This window comes from Fukomys damarensis, unplaced genomic scaffold, assembly GCF_012274545.1.
Source record: "Fukomys damarensis isolate Sample0158 unplaced genomic scaffold, DMR_v1.0_HiC HiC_scaffold_32, whole genome shotgun sequence".
Taxonomy (NCBI): Eukaryota; Metazoa; Chordata; class Mammalia; order Rodentia; family Bathyergidae; genus Fukomys; species Fukomys damarensis.
In genome coordinates, this window is record NW_022900944.1 from 48,465,417 (window position 1) to 48,486,238 (window position 20,822).

General features: G+C 60.5%; 1 protein-coding gene across 3 annotated transcripts in view; it reads left to right on the forward strand.

Annotated features, from left to right (window-relative positions):
* The first annotated feature begins 6,001 nt into the window (after positions 1–6,001).
* Acsf3 (acyl-CoA synthetase family member 3) overlaps positions 6,002–20,822 on the forward strand; it is a 34,897-nt gene continuing 20,076 nt past the window's right edge. For all 3 annotated transcript variants that reach the window (XM_010627551.3, XM_010627552.2, XM_010627553.2), the window contains exons 1-6: positions 6,002–6,078; positions 10,171–10,872; positions 11,264–11,419; positions 16,496–16,650; positions 18,005–18,150; positions 18,437–18,549. In XM_010627551.3, coding sequence (XP_010625853.1) covers positions 10,192–10,872; positions 11,264–11,419; positions 16,496–16,650; positions 18,005–18,150; positions 18,437–18,549 — 1,251 coding nt within the window. In that variant the 5' untranslated portion in view covers positions 6,002–6,078; positions 10,171–10,191. The remainder of the gene's footprint in view (positions 6,079–10,170; positions 10,873–11,263; positions 11,420–16,495; positions 16,651–18,004; positions 18,151–18,436; positions 18,550–20,822) is intronic.

Consider the following 20,822-nt stretch of genomic DNA (forward strand, 5'->3'; position numbering starts at 1 on the left):
TGCAGGGTGGGTGGAACAGTCACTGCCTCCTGTCCTGGTGTCCAGTGAGGCAGCTTCTGCTCCTCGGCATGGTCACCTGAGCCCTCTGCTGCAGAACACTTTGGGGTCTAAGTGTAGGCATGTCTCACAATCCTTCTGTATTTGAGGATAAAGGTGCCTTTTGTATGCTTTTCTTCAATAAACTAAGTTAACTTGGTAATAAGGAAAATTTCATTGGGGAAGGATGGAGTGTCAAGTTGGCTTCCAGAGAGCTTCGAAAGTGGGGCAACCTCCTCCACAGGGCTCAAGGGAGTCCATGGCAAAAGCAGCCAGCCTGGCCACTTCTTCACAGAGAATCCAGGCATCTGGGGCCGAGTGCCCAGGGAAATGCCAGGCCTTTTCATGTGGTGCCCACAGGACTGGCGTCCCCAAGATTCATACCTGCTGGGAGCCCCAACACATGATGTTACTTGGAAAGTCTTTGCAGGTGTGATCGAGGTAGGGTGAGGCCCCTGGAGGATGGTGACCCCAGTACTGTGGCCCTTGTCCCCACACAGCAGAGAGGCCTTGTGGAGACCAAGGCAGAGCCTGCACCATGCTGGCCTGTAGGGCACGGGGACTGAGGACAGGGAGGACATGTTTCTGCCACTGGAAGCCACTGTGGTCCACGGGGAAAAGTGTGTTCTCTGAACAGTGTGATTCCTGTGGGGAGGGGGCCTCAGGCCATACCTTGTGGGTCCCTCTCCCCGCCACCCTGTGCTATCTGCATCTCCACCTACCCTCCCTGGTCCTCACTGCAGCCTAGGTCACCGGGAGCCTCTCTGCCTCCTGGGTCTCCTGTCCTGGGCAGGGGCTGGCCCTGACTCAGCCTCCAGCCCCAGGTTCTCAGGGCTTCCATCTCTCCCCACGAACTGGTGGCTTTGCACTCTGGAATGCGGAACTGAGGCTCAGGACTCCAGGAAGCAGGCTGCCAATGTGACGTTGGCCATGGCATCCAGGACAGCATGGCACCCGCCTCGGCCTGGCCCAAGTGGCAGGACAGGAAGGCGCACTGCATCCAAAAGCAGATGGCCCCTGGGTCTGGCACTGGGCGGTGAGGCACAGAGAGGGGCAGCAGGGACGCAGGGCTAGGTGTCTGGCAAAGTTGGCAGGCAGAGGGGCCATGGGTAGCCAGGGGAGGACTTGGAAATGGATCGACTTTCCAGTCCCAGCAAAGGCACTGTGGCCACAGGTCACTGGCAGAGTAGTGACAATGGCATCCAGACTAGCACTGCTGGGCCTGTGCATGGCTGCTCCCCAAAGCTGGCAGCTGCACCACTCACCCGCATGTGTGCCATGTGTGAGACCACCCACTGGTACCACCCAGTCATGGCCAGCCACGGTGGCCATGTGCTTGATAACTTCACTGGTGAGGCTGTTGAGCCAGGCTCTGTGGAGGAAGGGGTCCTCGTGTGGCCGGGAGTGGGGTGCCCATGACAGGGCTCCATCCCCTGGGCGCCCATGCGGCATGTCCACCTTGGAGCTTTGTTTCAATACACCTTTGCAGGCCATGACAGCAGCGCACATGGGTCAGGCCCCTGGCAGAGTCCTGCAGTTTTGAGGGCTCACCTGGAGCCGGCCGCAAGCCCAGGCCTGGCACGTGCTGCCTGGCCTCACCCAGGGCCTTGTTCCCTGACAGGGTCTCGGGCCACAAGGGCCGGAGGCGTTGAGTACGGGAGGCCAGTCACAAGCAGCTCGCCACCCGCTCCCCCGTGTGCGCCCTTGGGGCAGGAGTGACGGAGGGCTGGTCAGTCAGGGAATTTGTTTTCTGGTGTCTGCGTTGCTCCTCGCTCACCCCAGTGAATACTACTTGCCAGGATTTAAAGAAAGTTGTGAAACCCAGATGGCCCACAGACAGGCTGCAGCAGAGCACCAGGGCGGTCGGCTTGACTGGCAGGATAGGTGGGGGTCTGCCTCAGCCCGGGGGAGATCTGGGCGGTGGAGTTTCTGGCCCATGCAGCACAGCTGTGGCTGCTGTGGCCATGGGGAGAGGCTCTGCCCTCCGGGTGTCCCGCGGCTTCGCGCACCCGCACCCATCTTTCTGGAGAGCAGATGCCTCCACTGTGAGGTGTGATGACCACGGACAACCACGCAGAATGAACGAAGCTGAGCTGTGGAACCTGTCTGTCCAGATTCTCGGCCTCTGGTGCCATGTCTCTCGCTGCAGGGCCTGGCCGGACCCTGAGGAACAGGGGACGACAGAGAGCTGGGCCAGGAGTGCATGAGCTCGCGGTACTGTGGGTGCAGCTCGGAGCTGCACAGCATCTTCCCCCGATCTGCAAGCTGCCCGGACTTCACGGTGCCTGGCGGAGCTCTCCTGGAAAGGGGAGAGCCGGCTGCCCCAGCTCCCCGACTCCACCAGTTCCTTGCTGCCCCAGCCGCACCCTCACACCTCCCGGCAGGATCCCTGGAAGGTGAGTGGACCTGTGACTGGCCTGGGTCAGCCATGCTCACCTTCCCTGGAGCATGGGCCTCGTGGGGAGGAGGGAAATGAGCTGGGTGCAGGGGTGAAGGGGGAGCAGTGCCACGGTGCCCGCCACGCCGTCCTGCCGGTGGGCGTCCCTCCCGGTCTCGGGTGGTGGCTCTCAGAGCCCGGCACCCTCTGTCGTACCCGGTCCTGTGCCTGCCCTGGGACCGCGGGACGATAGTCTGACGTTCGCAGACAGGTGCATCCTCATCCCAAAGTGAGCTGTGCCTCGGTTCTGTCTGGTTCTCCGCGCCATGACTCCTGCGCTTTCCAGCAGGTTTTTGACTGCCGGTTTTGGTGCTCACTGAGCCTTCCGGAGTCAATGTCCCTGACAGCCACAGTGGAGGGAGTTTCTCCTCAGGTGAGGGTGCTGCTCAGCAGGGAGCTTTGTCCAAGGCCCGTCCCAGTGACAGTGGGGTGCTGGTTCCCGAAACAGTGGCTTCCAGCAGCACTGTCGCCTCTTGTGGGTTCTGGCATGGGACGTAGCTCAGCTGGGCTGGGGGCTCTCGCCAGGCTGTGGTGATGTCTGCAGGCCCTTCAGCTGGCTGTGGCTCCTCATGTGGGGCAAGAGGCTGAAGGACGGGCACTGGTCCTGCAGTACTGACCCAAGAGGCCGAGGAGGCTGCAGCAGTCTTGTCCTCCCTGCCCTTGGACCAGCTGGGGGCGCAGTCAGCCCTGCAAAGTGGGAGCTGCAGGCCTTGGGGACCCCTCTTGGGGAGCAAACCTCTGTGAGTGTGGAGGTTCCTGCGGGCGCACGCTGTACTACGGCCACAGCAGGGCCACAGCGCGAGGCAGCATGGCAGACAGATGTCCCGTGTGAGCGACTGCCCCAGCTGTTTCCTTCTGTCACGGAGCAGGCGTGACCCTCACACACCACGGGGGTTCTTTCTCTGGACCCTGGGGCCCTCCTTCAGGGTGCCAAGCTAGAGGCCTCCTGGGGACAGGCTGGGTGGTGGGCGGGATGGGGTTCAGGGGAGGGCCCAGGGGAGGGGTCCCCACACTGAGCGGCACTCACACTGTCGGGAGGGGGGGACCCCAGAGTCTCCTGGAGCAGACGGGAGCTGCCGCTGACAGTGCAGCCTGCAGACCCCCGCTGCTGTCTACAGGGGGCGCACCCCGCCTAGTCCACATCCATTATTGACCTGCCTGGGGTTACAGCGGGGACAGGCTGGCTGAGGACAGGGAGCAGCAGCATCAGCTTTGTGTGGCCAGCCACCCCATGGAGCTGCCTTCCCGCATGGCTGTCTGCTGGGTCCGCACAGCCACCCTGCCTACTGTGCTGGGCTCTGCAGCCCCTGCTTCTGCTGATTCTCCCGAGTCCTGTGTCTTCCTCCCCGGCCTGTCTGCTCTGCCCCTGCCGTCGCTGGGCCTCCAGCTGACCGCTGGCTTCTGCATCTTCCCTCTCCGGTCTTCACCCGCAGCCCTTTGTTCTGTTCTAGGGGATCTCCTTCCAGTGTTTCTGGCTCTTCTGCCAGGCTCCTGCTCAGGGTCCTTCCTCCTCTGCTCTGAGCCTCCTGTGCATGGCTCCTGGGGCCACCACAGAGCCTGAGCCCATGCCCAGGGCTCCTGCAGGGTTCTCCTCCCAGGCTGCCCATGCCTGCCATCACTTTCGGGGGCTGTGGTAGCCTGCGTCTCCTAGGTCAGGCTGTCCTCCATCGTCTGGTCGTCCTGAGTGCCTGTGCCTGCACTGCAGTGCCCTTCGGGAGCCAAAGCACAGGCTGGGCACTTGGCCCTCACGATAGCGCCAGCCCCCTCTGCTGCTGTGTCCGAGTGTGCCAGCCCTGATGGCCCCCGTGGCCCAGGATGACAGGCGCTGCCCTGGCCATGCCAGTGTGTGTTCCGGTGGAGCTCTGGGCTTCCCGGGAACCGGAAGCGGGACTGCAGGGAAGACGGTGTCCTGGGCTACGATGTGTGCGCCCCAGTATTAGATGTCACCACTGTTCCCCTGCCCCGGAGGCAAAGTATCCAGTCATCCTCCTAAGAGCCCACCCTAGCCCAGGCCAGTGAGCAGAGATTTTTGAGCTCTGGGCTGGAATAATGCAGGGGGCTTAAAGCAGAGACCGCAGCAGCAAGACCAGAGCCTCCCAGGAGACTCAGGAATCTGCAATCTGACCAGACTGGACCCTTATGAGGCTGACTCTGGGTAGCTGTGGTCCTGAGCTGCAGAGTCCATTCTGACCCAGTGGCCACTAGGCCTATTGAAATGAACACTGGCCAGAGGCCCTGTCACACACCTGTGACCCCAGCTGTGTGGGAGGCTGAGGCAGGAGTGTAACAGGGCCCTTGGGGCTGGGCCTGCATGAAAGCAGGGTGAAGTGTGGCTGCCTGCCTTTGCTTCTGTGTCTGTTATCACCTCAAGGCTTGGGGTCAGACCCTGTCCAGCTCTGCGGCTAGGCACGCTACTCGCTTAAGGAGTGTCCAGAACATGAGGTCATGAGCCCTACATTTACCCAGCCTGCCTTACCCCTTTTGAGACTGAGGGCACTGGCATCTGAGTAACTAGGATTTGCAGGGATACTTTTACAACCCCTGTGGGGACACTCAGACATCTCCTATCAGTCCTACGATGGCAGTCACCCCAGATTCACGAAGAGCAGCGCTCTGCGGACCTCCCAGCTCACAGGAAGGTCGCCCCGAAGCTATCATCTCATGATGGGAACAGAGTTGCTCCTAAGTGCTTCTGGCTCCTTCAGACCTGCTGGGAGAAAATGGCCAGAAGCAGGGCAGCCAGATGTGGCCAGCTGTGCAGATTCCAACCTCACCTTCGTTCCCCTTTTCTGTAAACCTCCAGAGCCCTTTCAGCCCCTCGAGGACAGATTGTGAGCAGTTCTGTCTGCACTTCCCAGCACGGCCACATGGATTAAAGCTACTTGCCCGCGCTCCCCTGGGCTGGCGTCGTGAACTCGGCCCTGACACTCTGGCAGGGCCATACTTCAGAGCCAGTCCTGACGACTCATTGAGACCCTGTCTCAATAAAGTAAAAAGGGCTGGCGGCATGGCTGGCGGCCGAGAGCTTCCCTGGTTCCATCCCCAGAACCGGAAACAAAGGTGGACGTTGTGGTTCCAGGTGTGGGATCTCCTGTCTGGTAGTGTGTGCTGGAAAGGAGGCTGGCTCCCCAAGGATGGAGATTCTGCTCACACTGGGGTCCTGGTGGGCTGGTGTGGACGCCCCACAGCTTCAAAGGTGTCTCCCACCCTGTGCCCACCCTGGCCGGAGAAATGGCAGTGCTGTCAGGGCTGGCACCCATGGGTGCGGGTGGGCACTGCTCTCCCTCCGGAGGGTGAGGCAGAACAGGTGCCTGACACTCCCTTGTGGTCCCTGTCTCCTTCAGTGAGCACTATTCAAGCTGCCCAGAGCCCCATCAGGATGCTGTCTGCACACAGGGATCTGGGGGTGAAACTGGGTTAGGGACCTGGATAGGCTGGAACATTTGTTCCCGGAACCCACTGCCAGGGCACTGCAGCACAGGGACACAATGGGTGACGGACCTGTCGCACTGGGGATTTTATTTGGTGCCGGACACAGTTCCGGCAGCGCCTGCCCCACAGCCCGACTTCCACCGTGACCCCAGCACAACCCAGGGCCCAGTGAGGTGAGTGCAAGGCGGGGGGGTGGTCAGGTCAGGCCTGCTCATGCACTGGCTGCCGGGCAAACACCGGACCTCAGAGCACGGAGGTTGGAGAGCGCGGCTCTGCACGAGTCTGGCCCTTCCCTGGGCTTAAGGCCCTGGCCACAGTGTGAGGGCGGCCACGGCCCTGTGGGCTTCGTGCCTTGCGTGTTCGGCTACCTAAGTGTGAGTTTGAAAACGGCCTGCAACCAGAGGGCTCCTGTGGCTGGGAGTGGGGACCTGGCCCCAGCCCAGCAAGCGGTCTGGGCCCACAGAGCTACTGTCCCCTCTTCTGCGGCTGCCCTTGGCTTCTTCTCCCTGGGGCCCGTGGCCCCAGCCTCCCTTCCGCTAGCCTCTCCTCACCTTTGTGGGCTGCTGGGCCCCGAGCCCTAGGCCCACTCTGTCAGAGCTCGTTCTCCGCCGTGTGTGTAAACCTGTTTGAACCAGCAAGTTTACTTAAAAGAAGAAAGGCATCATCTCATTGTTATGTGTTTCTATCATTCTGAGAAACAACTACAGTGATGCATACCTTGTATACCCACCGTCAACAGCAGAAATCCTCACCCCTTTTTGGCCATATGGAGGATTGAAGTCCCGGGCCTTTGCACTGAGCTGTACAGCAAATCCCCTACTTGCGAACACTGGAGTTGCAAACTTTCACAGACATGAACGGACCTTGGATGATGAACACTTGTAGATGCGAACAGATCTCGGAAGCACCCGGGCGTGTGCAGGGCTCTCCCAGCATGCTGCTGTGAGCTGCTGTGGTGTCCAGAAGCAGGAGCAGAAGCAGCAGCGATGTGCAGGGGAGGCCAGGAACTCAAAACAATAACCATGGAAACAAAAGCGAAAATGACTAAGACATCGAGTCAGGCAGAAAAAATGGTTGCTGTCCCTCATTCTTCTAACATCAATCATTCAACCGTTGCTACAATTCTAAAGGACACGGACAAGATCATGGGACGCATGAAGCTTTTCTTTAATGCTTTACATTGCATATTGTGCCAAAGGTGTCTGAGACTCGCTTGGTGAGATTTACACATGTTCTCCCAGAGTGGAACTTGTTCCCAAGTTCAGACTTACTGTATTCTCGGCCCGTTTTCTGTTTTTTTTAGACAGGGTTTTACTGGGTGTGGTGGTGCATCCTGTAATCACAGCACTGTAGGAGGCTGGGGCAGGAGGATTGCAAGTTCTAGCCCAGCCTTGCAACTTAGTGACTTAGACCCTGTCTCAAAATAAAAAGTTAAAAGAACTGGGAATTCTGCTCAGTGCAGAGGCCCTGGATTCAGTTCTCTGGTATCAGTAAGTAAATATTTAGACACAGACTCTCTAAGGTGCTGAGTTGCCCAGGCTGGGCTCAGACTCGTGATCCTCCTGTCTTAGCCTCCCAGAGTGCTGTGATTACAGACGTGTGCCAGGCACCACTATGCCTGGCTTTGTCTTTTTTGTTGTTTTGTTGTTTGGTGTAAAAAAAAAAAAATTAATGGTGAGGTTGAAGCATCTCTATTTTTAAAAAATAAATGTCATTTACTACCTTTCTTTTTCTGATTATAATAAGTTGGAAAAAACTGAGAAGCAGTAAGAATATAAAAATTACCCATGATCTCCACTACCTGGTGAACATTTGGGTGTTTACCTTATCTTTAGCTAAGATGTTTTCCCTGCCCACAGTTCTGCGCTGGGCCTCTGGCCACCAGCACACGCTTGTTCACAGTCGGGGCCGTGGGCCTGGGCCTCTCCTGGCTTCGCACTTTGATCACGAGGCCGGCGTGAGCACGTCCCCCTACTTGTGTGTCTCAGGTTTCTGGTACCTGAGGGCTGCATCTACCCACAAGCTTCCTGCTACTTGTGATGCACGATAAAGAACCCTAACTGCTGGGCTGAGCCCTTGGCCTCCCCAGGACCAGGGAGGGGGAACAGCCCCATGGGTGGCCTTGGGCCTCAGCGAGGGGTGGTGCCGGGCATCCTGATGCCACAGGACCTACACCTGGGTGAGGGGAGTGGGGTGCTGTGCTCTGAGCTCCTGGGGGCACAGGGGCCTGCGTTCTGAGCAGGAGGACAGTGTCATTTCTAGTGGCCGGGCCTCCTACCAACTTCCTGTGCGGTGAGTGGAGGAGGGTTTGGTGCCGATTCCCTTCCTGGAGTCACCTGCCTGGGTGCTCTGCTCCTCCACACTCCAGAAAACTCCCTTCCAGACGGAACCTGGGACATCTTTCCTGAGCTCCCAGACACCACGCAGCAGTCCCTGCCTGACCCAGAGAGGAGAAAAGGAAACCAGCGTAAGCCACACCGCTGTGCTCCCTGCACACCGCCTTCCTGCCTCGCGCCCTGCCCTGCTGCTCCCCTGGTTTGCACAGCTTCTCTGTAGAAGCAGAGACCCAGGCCTGTGGCAGAGCTGCCTCACATCAGCTGCATCGTGCCTGCGGCGCCGGGGATCCAGGATGGATGAGCAGCGTGGACTCCTCCCTCTCGGCCAGAGGCTGCCGTCCCTCTGAGCTCCTGGCTGGAGGAGATACCTGCCACCGCTCAAGGACTCAGAGGCGGAACTGGGCGTCGCAGAGCTCAAGTACACAGTGCACTGCGGTTCTGGCCATCTTTATGGTTTGGAGTTTGTTTTGTGAGGTAGTTAGGAAACGTTGGGTGTAGTCTGTTTTCTGAGGTGAGAACAAAACTGCTCAGCATGTATAGAAGGCAGGAACACATTGGATTTCCCCCAGCCAGTCACTGGGCGCAGAACAGGGGAAAGCAGACCCCACACAGGCCCAGCTCAGACCCTGGAACTGGCAAAGCGGCTGCCACCGCCTGGTCACCCTGAGCCTGCAGGGCCAGGGCCGGGGCCGAGGTACACAGCTTCCGCCCGTGGAACGCCAACTACACACTGCATGCAGCCTGGGACAGCGGCACACGGTCCTTGGCATCTTGGTATCGTGGCATGCGAGTCCCGGGTCTGGCCTGGTGCTCCCACGGGAGCAGTCTGCCCATGGTGGCTGTAGCATCCAGCTCAGTTCCTCCTGCTACAGCAGGCTTGGCCCTCGCCGGGAGGGACAGCCCAAGGGAGGGCGCTGCTGGACCCTTGTCTGATGTAGGAACGGGCTGGACAGCAGGGGAAGAGCGGTCACTCTGTCAGCTGCCACGGTTGGTGAAGGAGGTACTACACGATGAAAACATCGATATGTGTTAAACATTTTACCACTGTCGGAATAACACTCCTTAGGGCCTCCGGGACCCACGCTGTAAGTCTCAAGTTACCTTGGGCGGGAGCAGCAGAGGCCCAAGCAGCTCCCAGGAGGGCGGTGACCCCTTCTCACCTCGAGGCCAAGGCAGGAAGGAGTTGACAAGGGATCGGAGCCGGAGGGGCGGTCAGCGCCGGGAAGGAGAATGTATAGTCAGTGTCCTGCCTTCGCAGTCAGCTGCAGAGCTGTATGGGCACCCGGCCTGGATGGCCTGTGAGCAACACCTGTGGGAGCCGGAAGAGGGGATCGCAGCCTCCCGTGTGCGCTATGTGCAGTTATCTGGGCCCGTGCAGTGGTTGTGTCAGGGGAGGAGGGAGAGCTCTCCAAACCTGACGCCCACTCCCTGCGCGCACCTGGCCCCTGGGAGTCCCCGCCTGGCCTGCATGCAGAGCTGGCTTCCGTGGCAGCACCACAAACATAATTAATTGAATTTAAAAACAGTAATAAAGCTCAGCTGTGTCACAGCCACCCTGTGTCTGCTCACGGTGGTGGCGGTGGCTCAGGGTGTGATCCACAGGCGCCAGGGTCCACACAGCTCCCATGGCACCCACACCTCTGCCCAAGTGACCCGGGCTCAGGTTTCCAAAGCTGCTCTGAGTTTCACTCGCAAGGCACTGAAGTTCCTTTGCCTCCCTCGGTTTAGACAATGTGTTTTGCTGTACCAGGGACTTGCCTGATGTTGAAATCTTTAAACAAAGAGGTTAAACAAGGAGCTGAGATGTTGGACAAGGAAATTCCTGTGGTATGGCATTTACTCCTCGCAAGGCCTGCGGGCCAAGGTCTGCAGGGAGCTTCGACTCTCCCAGGGAAGCCAGGGCACTAATGCACTGTCCCTCCTCGCCAGCACGCAGGTGACACCAGCTGGATGCTCGTCAGCACCATGCTGCCCCGCGTGACTCTGCCCTTCCGGCAGCTGGTCTGCGCTGTGGCCTCCTGCTGCCGGGCGCCTGGGGGACACCGAGGACTCCACTTCCTGCACACGGCCCCCACTGCCTGCTCCGATGGGGCCGCCCCTGTCTTCACCAAGGCCCTGGCCTTTGGGGACAGGATCGCCCTCTTTGACCAGCATGGCCGCCACACCTACCGGGACCTGTACCACCACAGCCTGCGCCTGTCCCTGGAGATCTGCAGGCTCCGAGGTTGCCTGGACGGAGACCTGCAAGACGAGCGGGTCTCCTTCCTGTGCTCCAACGATGTCTCCTACGTTGTAGCCCAGTGGGCCTCGTGGATGAGCGGTGGCATCGCGGTGCCCCTCTTCTGGAAGCACCCCGAGGCGCAGCTGGAGTACTTCATCCAGGACTCCCGCAGCTCTGTGGTCCTGGCCAGCCCGGAGCACGTGCCGCTGGTGGGCCCAGTCGCTGAGAGGCTGGGGGTCCCGCTCTTGCCTCTGCCTCCTGACGTCTACCGTGGGGCTGTGGGGGAGCCGGCAGCGAAGCCAGCGCAGGAGCGCAAGTGGCAGGACCGGGGCGCCATGATCCTCTACACCAGCGGAACGACGGGCAGGCCCAAGGGCGTGCTCAGCACCCACCGCAACCTCACGGCTACGGTGCGTGCGTCCAAGATGCTCCAGCAGGGCCCAGTCCCAGCGGCCCTGGGAGTGGCGGGGCTCCCGGGTGGCCTGGCCTTTGCCCTTCTGTAGGGCCATTCCGGCTGTCACCACCCTGCTGGCCCTGCTGAGAGGCCTGGTGATCTCTAGCCTCGCTCAGGGCCGGGAAGTGAAGCACTGTGTGTAGAGACGTGAGGGGCCACTGAGTGAGCGGACCCATGTGTGCTGTGCACTGGGGCTTGGTGTCTCAGGGACTGGCCGGCCACCCGGGAGTCCTCGGGCTTCGGCTGCACCTGCCCATCCTGGGTGCTGTTTCCTCCTCCCCTCCTCTCCTTCCTCCTCTCAGCCCCGCTGAGCCCCACGGTCCTCAAGCTGTGTCCTGGCCCTGCAGGTGACCGGGCTGGTCCACGCGTGGGCATGGACGAGGGACGACGTGATCCTGCATGTCCTTCCCCTGCACCACATGCACGGCGTGGTCAACAAGCTGCTGTGCCCACTCTGGGTGGGAGCCACCTGCGTGATGCTGCCTGAGTTCAGCGCCCAGCAGGTGAGGGCAGCCACAGACACTGGGGGACCATGGGCTGGGAACAATGGGCAGGTGACCTGGTGGCTAGGCAGCACCCACCACTGAGGTCAGGAGTCTGGAGGCCCCCTGTGGTCTTGCCCTGGCCGCACCCTCCAGGCCCCTGCAGCTGCCTGTGTCCTGGGCTCCAGCTGCCTCCTCGGTGGTCGCACAGCTGCTCCTCTGCGGTCAGCCACCCCCTGCTCCAAGAGGTGACTGCCAGGGACCCGGATCCTCCATCCATCCTGCCGGCAGCGTCCCTGTCCCCTCGGGTGGTGACCCGAGTGCAGGAAAGAGCCCGCTCGGTCCTCGTCAGCGGCAAGCCTGCTTGCGGCCCTCTGGGGACGGCAGGAGTCGGGGCGGTGGGGCCACATCCCTGACGCTGTGGCGGCCAGCGCCCCTGCTCCAAGAGGTGACTGCCAGGGACCCGGATCCTCCATCCATCCTGCCGGCAGCGTCCCTGTCCCCTCGGGTGGTGACCCGAGTGCAGGAAAGAGCCCGCTCGGTCCTCGTCAGCGGCAAGCCTGCTTGCGGCCCTCTGGGGACGGCAGGAGTCGGGGCGGTGGGGCCACATCCCTGACGCTGTGGCGGCCAGCGCGCAACTGAGCTGTAGGAGGCAGCGCTGCACTTGTGTGTGGCCGCTCAGGACCGCAACCTCTGCTGGGGGATGACCACGAGCAGGGCAGTGGTGGTGATGCCTCCAGCCTGAAACGCCTCAGCCACCCGTCTGGCTGTCAGCACCAAGTGTGTGTAAAGCACCGCCCACAGGCTCAGTAGGCCAGAGGGGGCGACAGCGCGGTGCCTGTCTGGCAGGGACGCCGTGAGGCGCACGCCCTACAGCGGGGCTGTGGCTCTGTGACTCGCATTACGACTGCAGCTCTTGTTCTCGGGGATAAAAGGCTCACGAGTGAGTCTGACCAGGCCTGGCACCTACCGACAGCCCCGGGCCCAAAAGGCTAAGCAGGAGGATTGCGGTTCAAGCCTAGCTGGGCAACTTAGCCGGACCCTGTCTCTGAGTAAATAAAAAGGGCTGGGGAAGCTCCTTAGGTCTGATAGTGCTGGGGTCGGATGATGGTAATTCCTGACCACAGTGCCTCGGGGCTGGGCTCCCATCTGTGCTGCGTGGGCAGTGTGGTGGCTGAGTGCGGGCCATGCCCTCTGCTGCCACAGGTGCTGCCTGTCAGGTCTCAGGCTGCCTCCTGCGCAGCATGGACCCCCAGACCCATGTGGACCCCTCCCAGAGGGCATGCTCGCAGGTCCTGCTCTCTAGCCCCTGTCCGCGGGTGTGAGGAACAGTGACCTCCGCCTGGCCTTGGGCCTCGGTGCTGACTGGCAGGTGAGGCAGCCCGGTGAGGATCCGGGGCCTCCTCTCTGGAGGAGGCTGGGGCTCAGCCCTGGGGAGTCAGCCTGCACCCCTAGTCCGGGCAACTCACCTTGGCCTAGAACACGGTCAGGCTTCCAGCTCTGCTGAGACCCTCACATAGAGGGCTTGCCATGGCCACGTGGACAGCCGCCCAGGAGCCAGGGCCGGAGTGGCCGGTGCTGTCGGAGGTAGAGCAGAGATCCGGGCCCCGCAGAGAATGGGCAACCCCGGAGAGTCTTTCTCAGGCCGGCTCCTCCCCCAATGCTGCTTGGGCAGCCTCCACCTGATTCTCCTGTGCCCGGTGCTGGCCTGACAGCTACTGGCTGGGGTCCTCACCCTGGGCCCCCACCTGGATCTGGGGACCCTGCAGGTCCACTGGTTGGCGTGAAAGGAGCCAGACAGCCCTGTGCTGCCCTCGACACTCCTCTGGGCCTCTGGAAGCGGGCAGAGCCATGCTAAACAAAGGAGGCTGAGGAGGCCACACGCTCTCCCATGCCCTGGGAGTCAGCAGCAGTCTCCCGCTTTCATCAGCATCAGCTGCCCAGCCTGGTCGGAGGTGTTGTGTGGGCAGAAGGGACGTGACAGAGTGCACGGAGGTGCTTCAGGTCCCCTGCTCCGTGGGTCTGTCAGTGTCTGTGCACTGACACAGCAGGGGAGCCACTGCCCACGTGGCCACAGCGACAGCGCTCCGAGGGTCAGCTGCAGCCCAGACCCTCTGCAGCTGGGCTGCGTGTTGGGGCCACCCTGTGGTCTTGCGGGCAGTGCGCTGGCTGGGACCCGACTGGGTCCTGCTGCCCTGGGGACCCCTGCACCATGACCTGGCACTGCTGTCTCCTGTTGGACTGTGCCTGTCCCTGTGGGAGCAGCTGTGACCCTGCTGCCCCAGAGGTGGCTTGCAGGAGTAAAATGCTTATTGCTGCATCTTGAGGGACCCACAAGACCATTCAGGCCCCCAAAGCGTGGCCAAGTTGGGGTGTCCAGGAGGGACACGCGGCTCTGAGTGAATCTGGGGTTACAGCCTTCCCGCAGCCAGCCAGCTCAGTGGCGATGACAGCCTGCTGGGTACGGGTGGAAGCTCAGGAGGCGGGAAGGTGATGCCCAGCGGGGAGCCAGTCAGGGCCCCTGAGCGGGGGTGGGCGTGCTGGTGTGGGGCCCTGCTGCCACCAGGGGTCCACGCAAGGTGCAGGTTCACTAAGCACTGAAGAGCAGGCCCTCAGCCCCTCTGGGGCTGCACGCTCCTTGGCCGACCCAAGTGTGGCTGTGCCCAGGTGACCTGGGCTGTGGGCAGCAGGGGTAGGCATTGCCCTGAGCTGTTTCCTCTGCTCAGCCCCATGGAGCCTCCACCAAACTGTGCTGCTCAGCCCGGCAAGGACCCTCTCGGGTCAGGTGGACCGATACCCAGGGAGCTGGGCCCTGAGGTTTGTATCCTCCCCGCTGGTGCCCTGAGGTGCAGTGCCCTTTCTCCTGGGCTCGCCCTCCTCCTCCTCTTCCTCCTCCTGCTCCTCTTCCTCCTCTTTCTCCAGCATTCAGATCTGATGGGATCCCTAGTGTTCCCGAGGCAGCTGGATCCTCTGCCTGTGAGGGTCACAGGACAGCAGCTTCCCCTCCCAGATCCACTCTGCTCTCTCTGGGTGTTGTTACAAGGGAGTGTCCACCCCTCAGGCAGGGTTCTCCCCTGCTCTGGCTTTCACTTTCTTTCTCCTTTGTTTTGTTCTGTTCTGTGTACTGGAGATCCCAGAGCCTTCACAATGAGCTGTATCCCCAGCCCTTTTTATTTTTTACTTTGAGACAGGATCTTGCTGTGTTGTCCAGGCTGGGCTCAAAATGTGATTCTCCTGCCTCATCTTCCCTTGAGTGCTGGGATTATAGGTGTGTTGTTCTATGACACCTGGCTCTTCTCATTTTCTTAATGGTGTCTTTTTAATTTTGGTAACATCCATTTTACCAACTTTTTAATCTTATAGATTATACTTTTGGTATCACATCCCAGAAAGTTTTCCCCAGCCAAAGCTCTTGAAGATTTTCTTAGTTTTTTGCCTAGAAGTATTGTGATTTTGTTGCAGAATTCTGACAGTGAGGTGTGGTGGCACATGCCAATAATCCAGCACCCAGGAGGCTGAGGCAGGAGGATTGCTGTGAGTTTGAGTCCAGCCTGAACTACAGAGGGAGAACCTGTCCCAAAAAATAAAGAAACAAAACCAAAAAACCCAGAATTCCAAAAGACAGGCGAGACCAATGGGATCAAGAGGATTTATTTCAGGTTTAGGGTATGCAGTGGCTCAGCAGACTCCTGTCCGGAGGAAAAGTGATGAACAAGGAGATGTTCCTGCCGGCACACACTGGGTCGGAGGGGGTGGTCTTTCTCCTGATGTGCCCCTGAGTTACCGGAACAGGGCAAGGGCAGGCAGTTCCATAACCTCGCCTTGGGAGAAGATGGCGTGCTATGGGTCCTGTGAGAATGGAGTCGTGACCTTTGTTTCCAGGGTACCACTGTCCGTTATCTGTGCCAGAACAAGGAGCGACAGCTGCGGGGCAGCAGGGGCAGTGGGGGCTGCCCAGGCCGGGAGGGGCTGGTTTGCTGTAGGTCCCGCTTGGATTTCCGCTCCGCCTCCAGTCCCGGCCTGTGAGGTAGTCCCGGGGCAGTGTGTGGCAGGGTTGTGACGGTGTCCCGTGGCCGGCACCCTTGGGAGAAGGTCATCCTTTTCCGCTGTGACCTTCCACCCAGCTGGGCGCGTGACTGGCCCTGTCTGCACGCGCCGCTCCATCCTACCACTGCGTCCTACCCAGGGCCACACGTCAGCTGCTGCTGCTGGGGTTGCTTGGGAGCTCGGAGCTGCGCGTCCTTCGCTTGCACCTACCCTTCCTCTCCACACCTACTGCGTCTTTTCCTCCCAGTGAGGCTCCTGGGGAATTCGGATTGGAGCCGCGGCCCAGCCGGGGAGAGCTGCCATTTAACAGTCACTTGTGGGGCTGGGGATTTAGCTCAGTGGTCCTGCCACCTGCCTCGCAAGTGCAAGGTCCTGAGTTCGATCCCCAGCGTCCCCCCAGAATCTAACAGTCGCACGTGTCCCGGTTCCCTGCCTGTCCCCGGCCCTCTGCGGTCGCCCTGGCTCTGCCCTGTCTCGAGTGCTCAGGGGTAAGCGGGGGACACAGTTGGTCTCAGAGGCACTGGCCTCTCCTCGGTGTCACTGCGGCGCAGGCAGGCAATAGGGTGCAGTCTCCTCAGGCCGCTGGTCTCCACGCCTGGGGGTGACACCGCCCTGCTGTGGTGTGGCCGCCCCAGCGGCTGGCTGTTCCCAGGGGCCTTAGGGTGACACAGATCCAACCAGTGCCTAATGGAGAAGGTGGCTGAGTCACACGGCGCCTTGACGAACAGAAGCCACCTGTGTCTATGCCGGGCACCGTGCTGGGCTCGGCTTGCAGGGGCACCGCAGCTGCTGCCGGGCTCCCACCGCACATTGACCGCCCCCGCTTTGGAGCTGGAGGAGCCCGGCCACCACTCCGGACTGCAGGTGGAACCCTGGTCCCGGCTCCTGCTCCGGGCTGTCCCTCTCCCATCCAGATGCACGCGGGCCCTGCGCGGGGCCTCAGATCTGACTGGGAAGGCTGTTCAGAGCCGGGCAGTGGGACCTGGCACCCCCCACGTGTCCCATCGGCCTGCTGTCTGGCCCTCACCCGGCTTCCTTTTCTCTTTCTAGGTTTGGGAAAAGTTTCTAAGTCCTGAAACTCCATGGGTGAACGTGTTCATGGCAGTGCCCACCGTGTTCTCCAAGTTGCTGGATTACTACGACCAGCACTTCACCCAGCCTCATGTCCAGGATTTTGTGCGTGCAGTTTGTAAAGAAAGAATCAGGTAAACAGGACAAGTCCTCCCGGCCGCTGTGTGCACAGGCCCTGCCCTCCGAGTCACCGTGCTGCTGTCAGTGCCATCTGCAGGGCCCTGCCTGCGTGTCGGTGCTCCCAGGCCCGTCTTCCTCTCCACCTGAGTCTGCCCTGCTCTGTGCTGTGCGAAGGTGAGGACGGGAGCTGACCCTCCAGCTCTGGCCCACTGGCCCAGCACTGGTCTCCCTGGCTGTGACGTCCTGGCCCCCCGCCAGAGACATGACTGCCACCTTGCTGTGGCCCCGCATCGTCCCCGGCCCTGTGCGGCCGCCTCCCTCACTGACCGGCCGAGTCTGGCCCACGCCTGCTGTGAGGCCACTCTGCGTTCCCTGTGTGCTGGAGTCGTGGCTTCTCCAGGAAGGGACCAGGGGACCCTCCCAACCCACAGGGCAAAGGCAGAGGCGTGTGGCACAATAGGGTGGGCCAGGGCTGCCCAGTAGGATGGCAAGGCCACTAGAACTTAGAACGCCAAGTGTTCACTGGGTGCAGTGGCATGCGCTTGTAAAGCCTGCTACTCGGGGTGCGGGGGCAGGAGGATTGCAAGTTCTAGGCCAGCCTGGGCAGCTTACCAAGATTCTATCTCAAAGTAATGTCCAAAAGGACCTGAGGATATAACAGCAATGGAGCACTTGCCTAGCATGTGTGAGGCCCTGGGTTCCATCCCCAGCATCAAAACAGCAGGATAACATTCCAGGCGTGACTCATGCTTCCCCAGCCACCAGGGTCCCTCAGGGGTGCTGTGCTGTGGCTTCGCTCCCTTCTGTGAAGACTTCTGAGGAGCTGGAGACCGCGTGCCTCGGGAGCAGTTGTGGGCTCCTCCAGCCTCCCCCACAGCACCAGGAGTCCCAGGGCCAGGGCAGGGTCGCTGCGTCTCCCCACTTTCAAGGAGGAGGCCCGTCAGTGCCAAGGTTGGCTGGAGTCTGAGTGACATGAGGCTGTGGAGGCTCTTATCTGTGGTCCCCAGACGCACCCAGCCCCCGCCCAGAACAGGCCCTGCAGGTTGTGGCCCCACCTCTCCATCCAGTCCTCCTCCGGCCCCCAGAGCCTCTCTGGAGACCTGTTACCCCTGGGTGCCCGTCGCCGGCATCACCTGCTGCTGCTGTGTTCAGGGTCATCTGGAAACGGGACACTAGCTGTTTGCAAAGACCCAAAACTACTGCTTTGTCCTAACGTTCTACAAGAGACCTGTCCGTGTTCTGAAACACACCAGGTTCTCTCCAGAAGCAGAGTTGCCTTTGTCCAAACTAATTTTTACCCTGAATTCACAAACGATGTCACGAGTGCCGAGGTGGGCCGCACACAAATGAGTCTGTCTTCCTCCCCAGACTCATGGTGTCTGGCTCGGCCGCCCTGCCCACCCCCCTGCTGGAGAGGTGGAAAAGCGCCACGGGCCACACACTGCTGGAGCGCTACGGCATGACCGAGGTCGGCATGGCCCTGTCCAGCCCCCTGTCCGGGGCTCGCCTGCCAGGTACGTGCCCAGGCAGGCCTCCCTCCCGGCACCCAGTAGGTGAAGCACGGTGCATGTGCACCCCTGGCTTCCAGCCCTGTCCCTCAAGGGGACACCAGCGAGGCCTGCTTTCCCCTGCACTTGCCACAGGGGCTGTGAGTCCTCCAAGGTCCCGGGTCGGCCATGCCGAGGGCCCTGCCGGGGACAGCACGGGCCACACACCTCACTTCCTCCCGCCCTCCAGGCCAAGTCCTGGCTCTGCTCCTCAGGTCCCACCTCTGCCGCCTTTTGTCCCATTCCGCTGCAGGCTCCGTGGGGACCCCGCTGCCCCAAGTGGAGGTTCGCATCATCTCGGAGAGCCCACAGAGGGACGGCTGCCCGTACACCGTGCACGCTGAGGGGGATGCGCAGGGGACAAAGGTACCTCGGGTGGTAGAGGCGCCGACTGGGCAGCTGAGGGCTTGCAGGGTTTCCGGCCTCATCCTTGAGGTGCCCTGAGCTCCAGACAGGGGAAAGAGGGGCCCAGCTGCCCCTAGGGCCTGGCTGGCTCCTCTCAGGTGGAGACAGGGATCACCATGTCCTGTGGTGTGGGGCAGGGGTGACTGATGCTGACACAGTCGCACTGCCCACAGGCACAGTGCCCCTTCCCTCGTATTGGGGTGGTCCTGTCCCTGGTGTCCTGCCCCGCTCAGGGGGTAGCAGAGGTGACCACAGGAAGGGCGTCATCTTGTTTCACTGAGGACTTGGAGCACTCAGGTCCTGTGGTCATTGGGAACTCCAGGCTATAGAGTTTGGGGCTCCTGGGAGACAGACTTTGGACCAGAACGGCAGTCGCTTTCTGAAAGTTGGAGTTGGTGCTGAGTGTCGCAGAGAGAAATCCAGGCCAGAGGGCTCCGGGACCTCGAAGCTGGATGCACCCTGCCCTCTGCTGTGGTCCCTGCAGTGAGAGAGGACACGGGGGATGGGAGGTACAGGGTGAGAAGCGGGGAGGTGGGATGCATGCAGCCCAGGGCAGCGTGTGCACCCCAGATAGCCTTTGCTGGCCGGCTGCCTGGGCCCCCCAAGCCCTCCTGCCGGCACTGCCCCGAGGCCACGCTCTGAGGAGCAGCTTTCTGAGCCTCCGCCTGCTGAGCCCAACCCAGCCACACCCAAACCTCAGGGTGCCCAAGCTCACCGCCCCCAACCCCCACCCTTCGTCTGTGTGCGCAGAGCTCGGCCTTGCCAGGCAGTGGTCAGCACCTGGCCCGTGGGCATGGGGCAGGAGAGGGGCAGTGCCTGTGCCCCCTCAGCCCAAAGCAGCTCCTCTTGGGTGACCTGCCCTCCCCATGTCCTCCCGCGCTGGGAACACCTGCTCCACAGGAAGTGGCAGAAATGTCAGAGGAAGGGGAGGGTGGGCCGCAGAGCACTTCTGTCTTAAATCAAAATGAAACTTAACTGCCGGGCACCTGTGCTGGCAAGCTGCCGGCTCCACCTGGTGACACCTGCCACCACAGCGCTGTAATTGTTCCTGTCTGCAGCAAGCTTTTCCCCAGATGCACTTGAAATAGAAAGGAGCCCCCACCCTGCACCTAGACAGTCGGGAGGCCGCGCGGGGGCTGGGCTCCAGGTGCTGAAGCCTGAGAGGGGACACAGACGCCCCAGCTCCCTGGCCCCATCCACGCCCCTCACCACACTGTACCCCAGGGCTGCTGTGGAGCCCAGCATGGGGTTGGCAGTCAGCAAGGGTCTCCCGACTACCAAGCAAGGTGGCTTGGGGCTTCTCCCGACAGCAGGCCCACCTAGGGTGCTTGGGGATCACGAGGACAGTTTTGAACTCTGCCTCCTGGTCGCACCTGAACTTAAGGCGAAGCCCCAGCTGGCCTTGCCCAGTGCTCTGTGAGCTCGTCAGGCATTGTCTCTTTTTCAAGTCACTCGGTTATACGAGAGCCATACAGGGCAGGTCCATCAGCAGATAAACGGCCACACAGCTGCGACTGACACCTGTCACAGGCAGGGCCTCACGGGGAGCCCCCCTTGCGTGGGTGGGGTGGGTGGCTGTGCCTGCGGCAGACCTGCTTCTCTCCTTCTCTCAGCCCCACAAAATAACTTATGTACTTCCTGTCTCTGCAAATTTACCCATTCTGGATTTCCTTTTTCCACAAATTTATAATTTTATTTAAAAATGTATAGAAATACATGTTAAAAATCAATTTACTTCAGAGATTTAACAAAATACAAATTGATCTGTTATGGTAGGATCTGAGCCAATTTGCATTCAATACTTGATTTTTCAGGTCACAATTCTGGACTTTAAAAATAATCATTTCAAAAAGCTGGGCATGGTGGCACACGCCTGTAATCCCAGCACTCGGGAGACTGAGGCAGGAGGATCGCTGTGAGTTCAAGACCACCCTTGGCTACATAGTGAGTTCCAGGTCAGTCTCAACTACACAGTGAAACCCTGTCTCAAAACAACAACAACAAAAAAAAATCATTTCAATAAATACACAAGAAGCACTCTGTAAAATTCAATATCTCTTCATGATAAAAATGCACAGTAATTTTAATTAGATGTAGAAGGAACTTACCTCAACGTAAAAAAGGCCGAATAAGGTTAGTCTACAGCTTGCAGCATGCTGAACGGGGTAAGAAGCTTCCCCTGTAAGACCCAGAGCAAGGCAGGAAGGGGCCCCGTGCCCACTTCGGCTCATGTC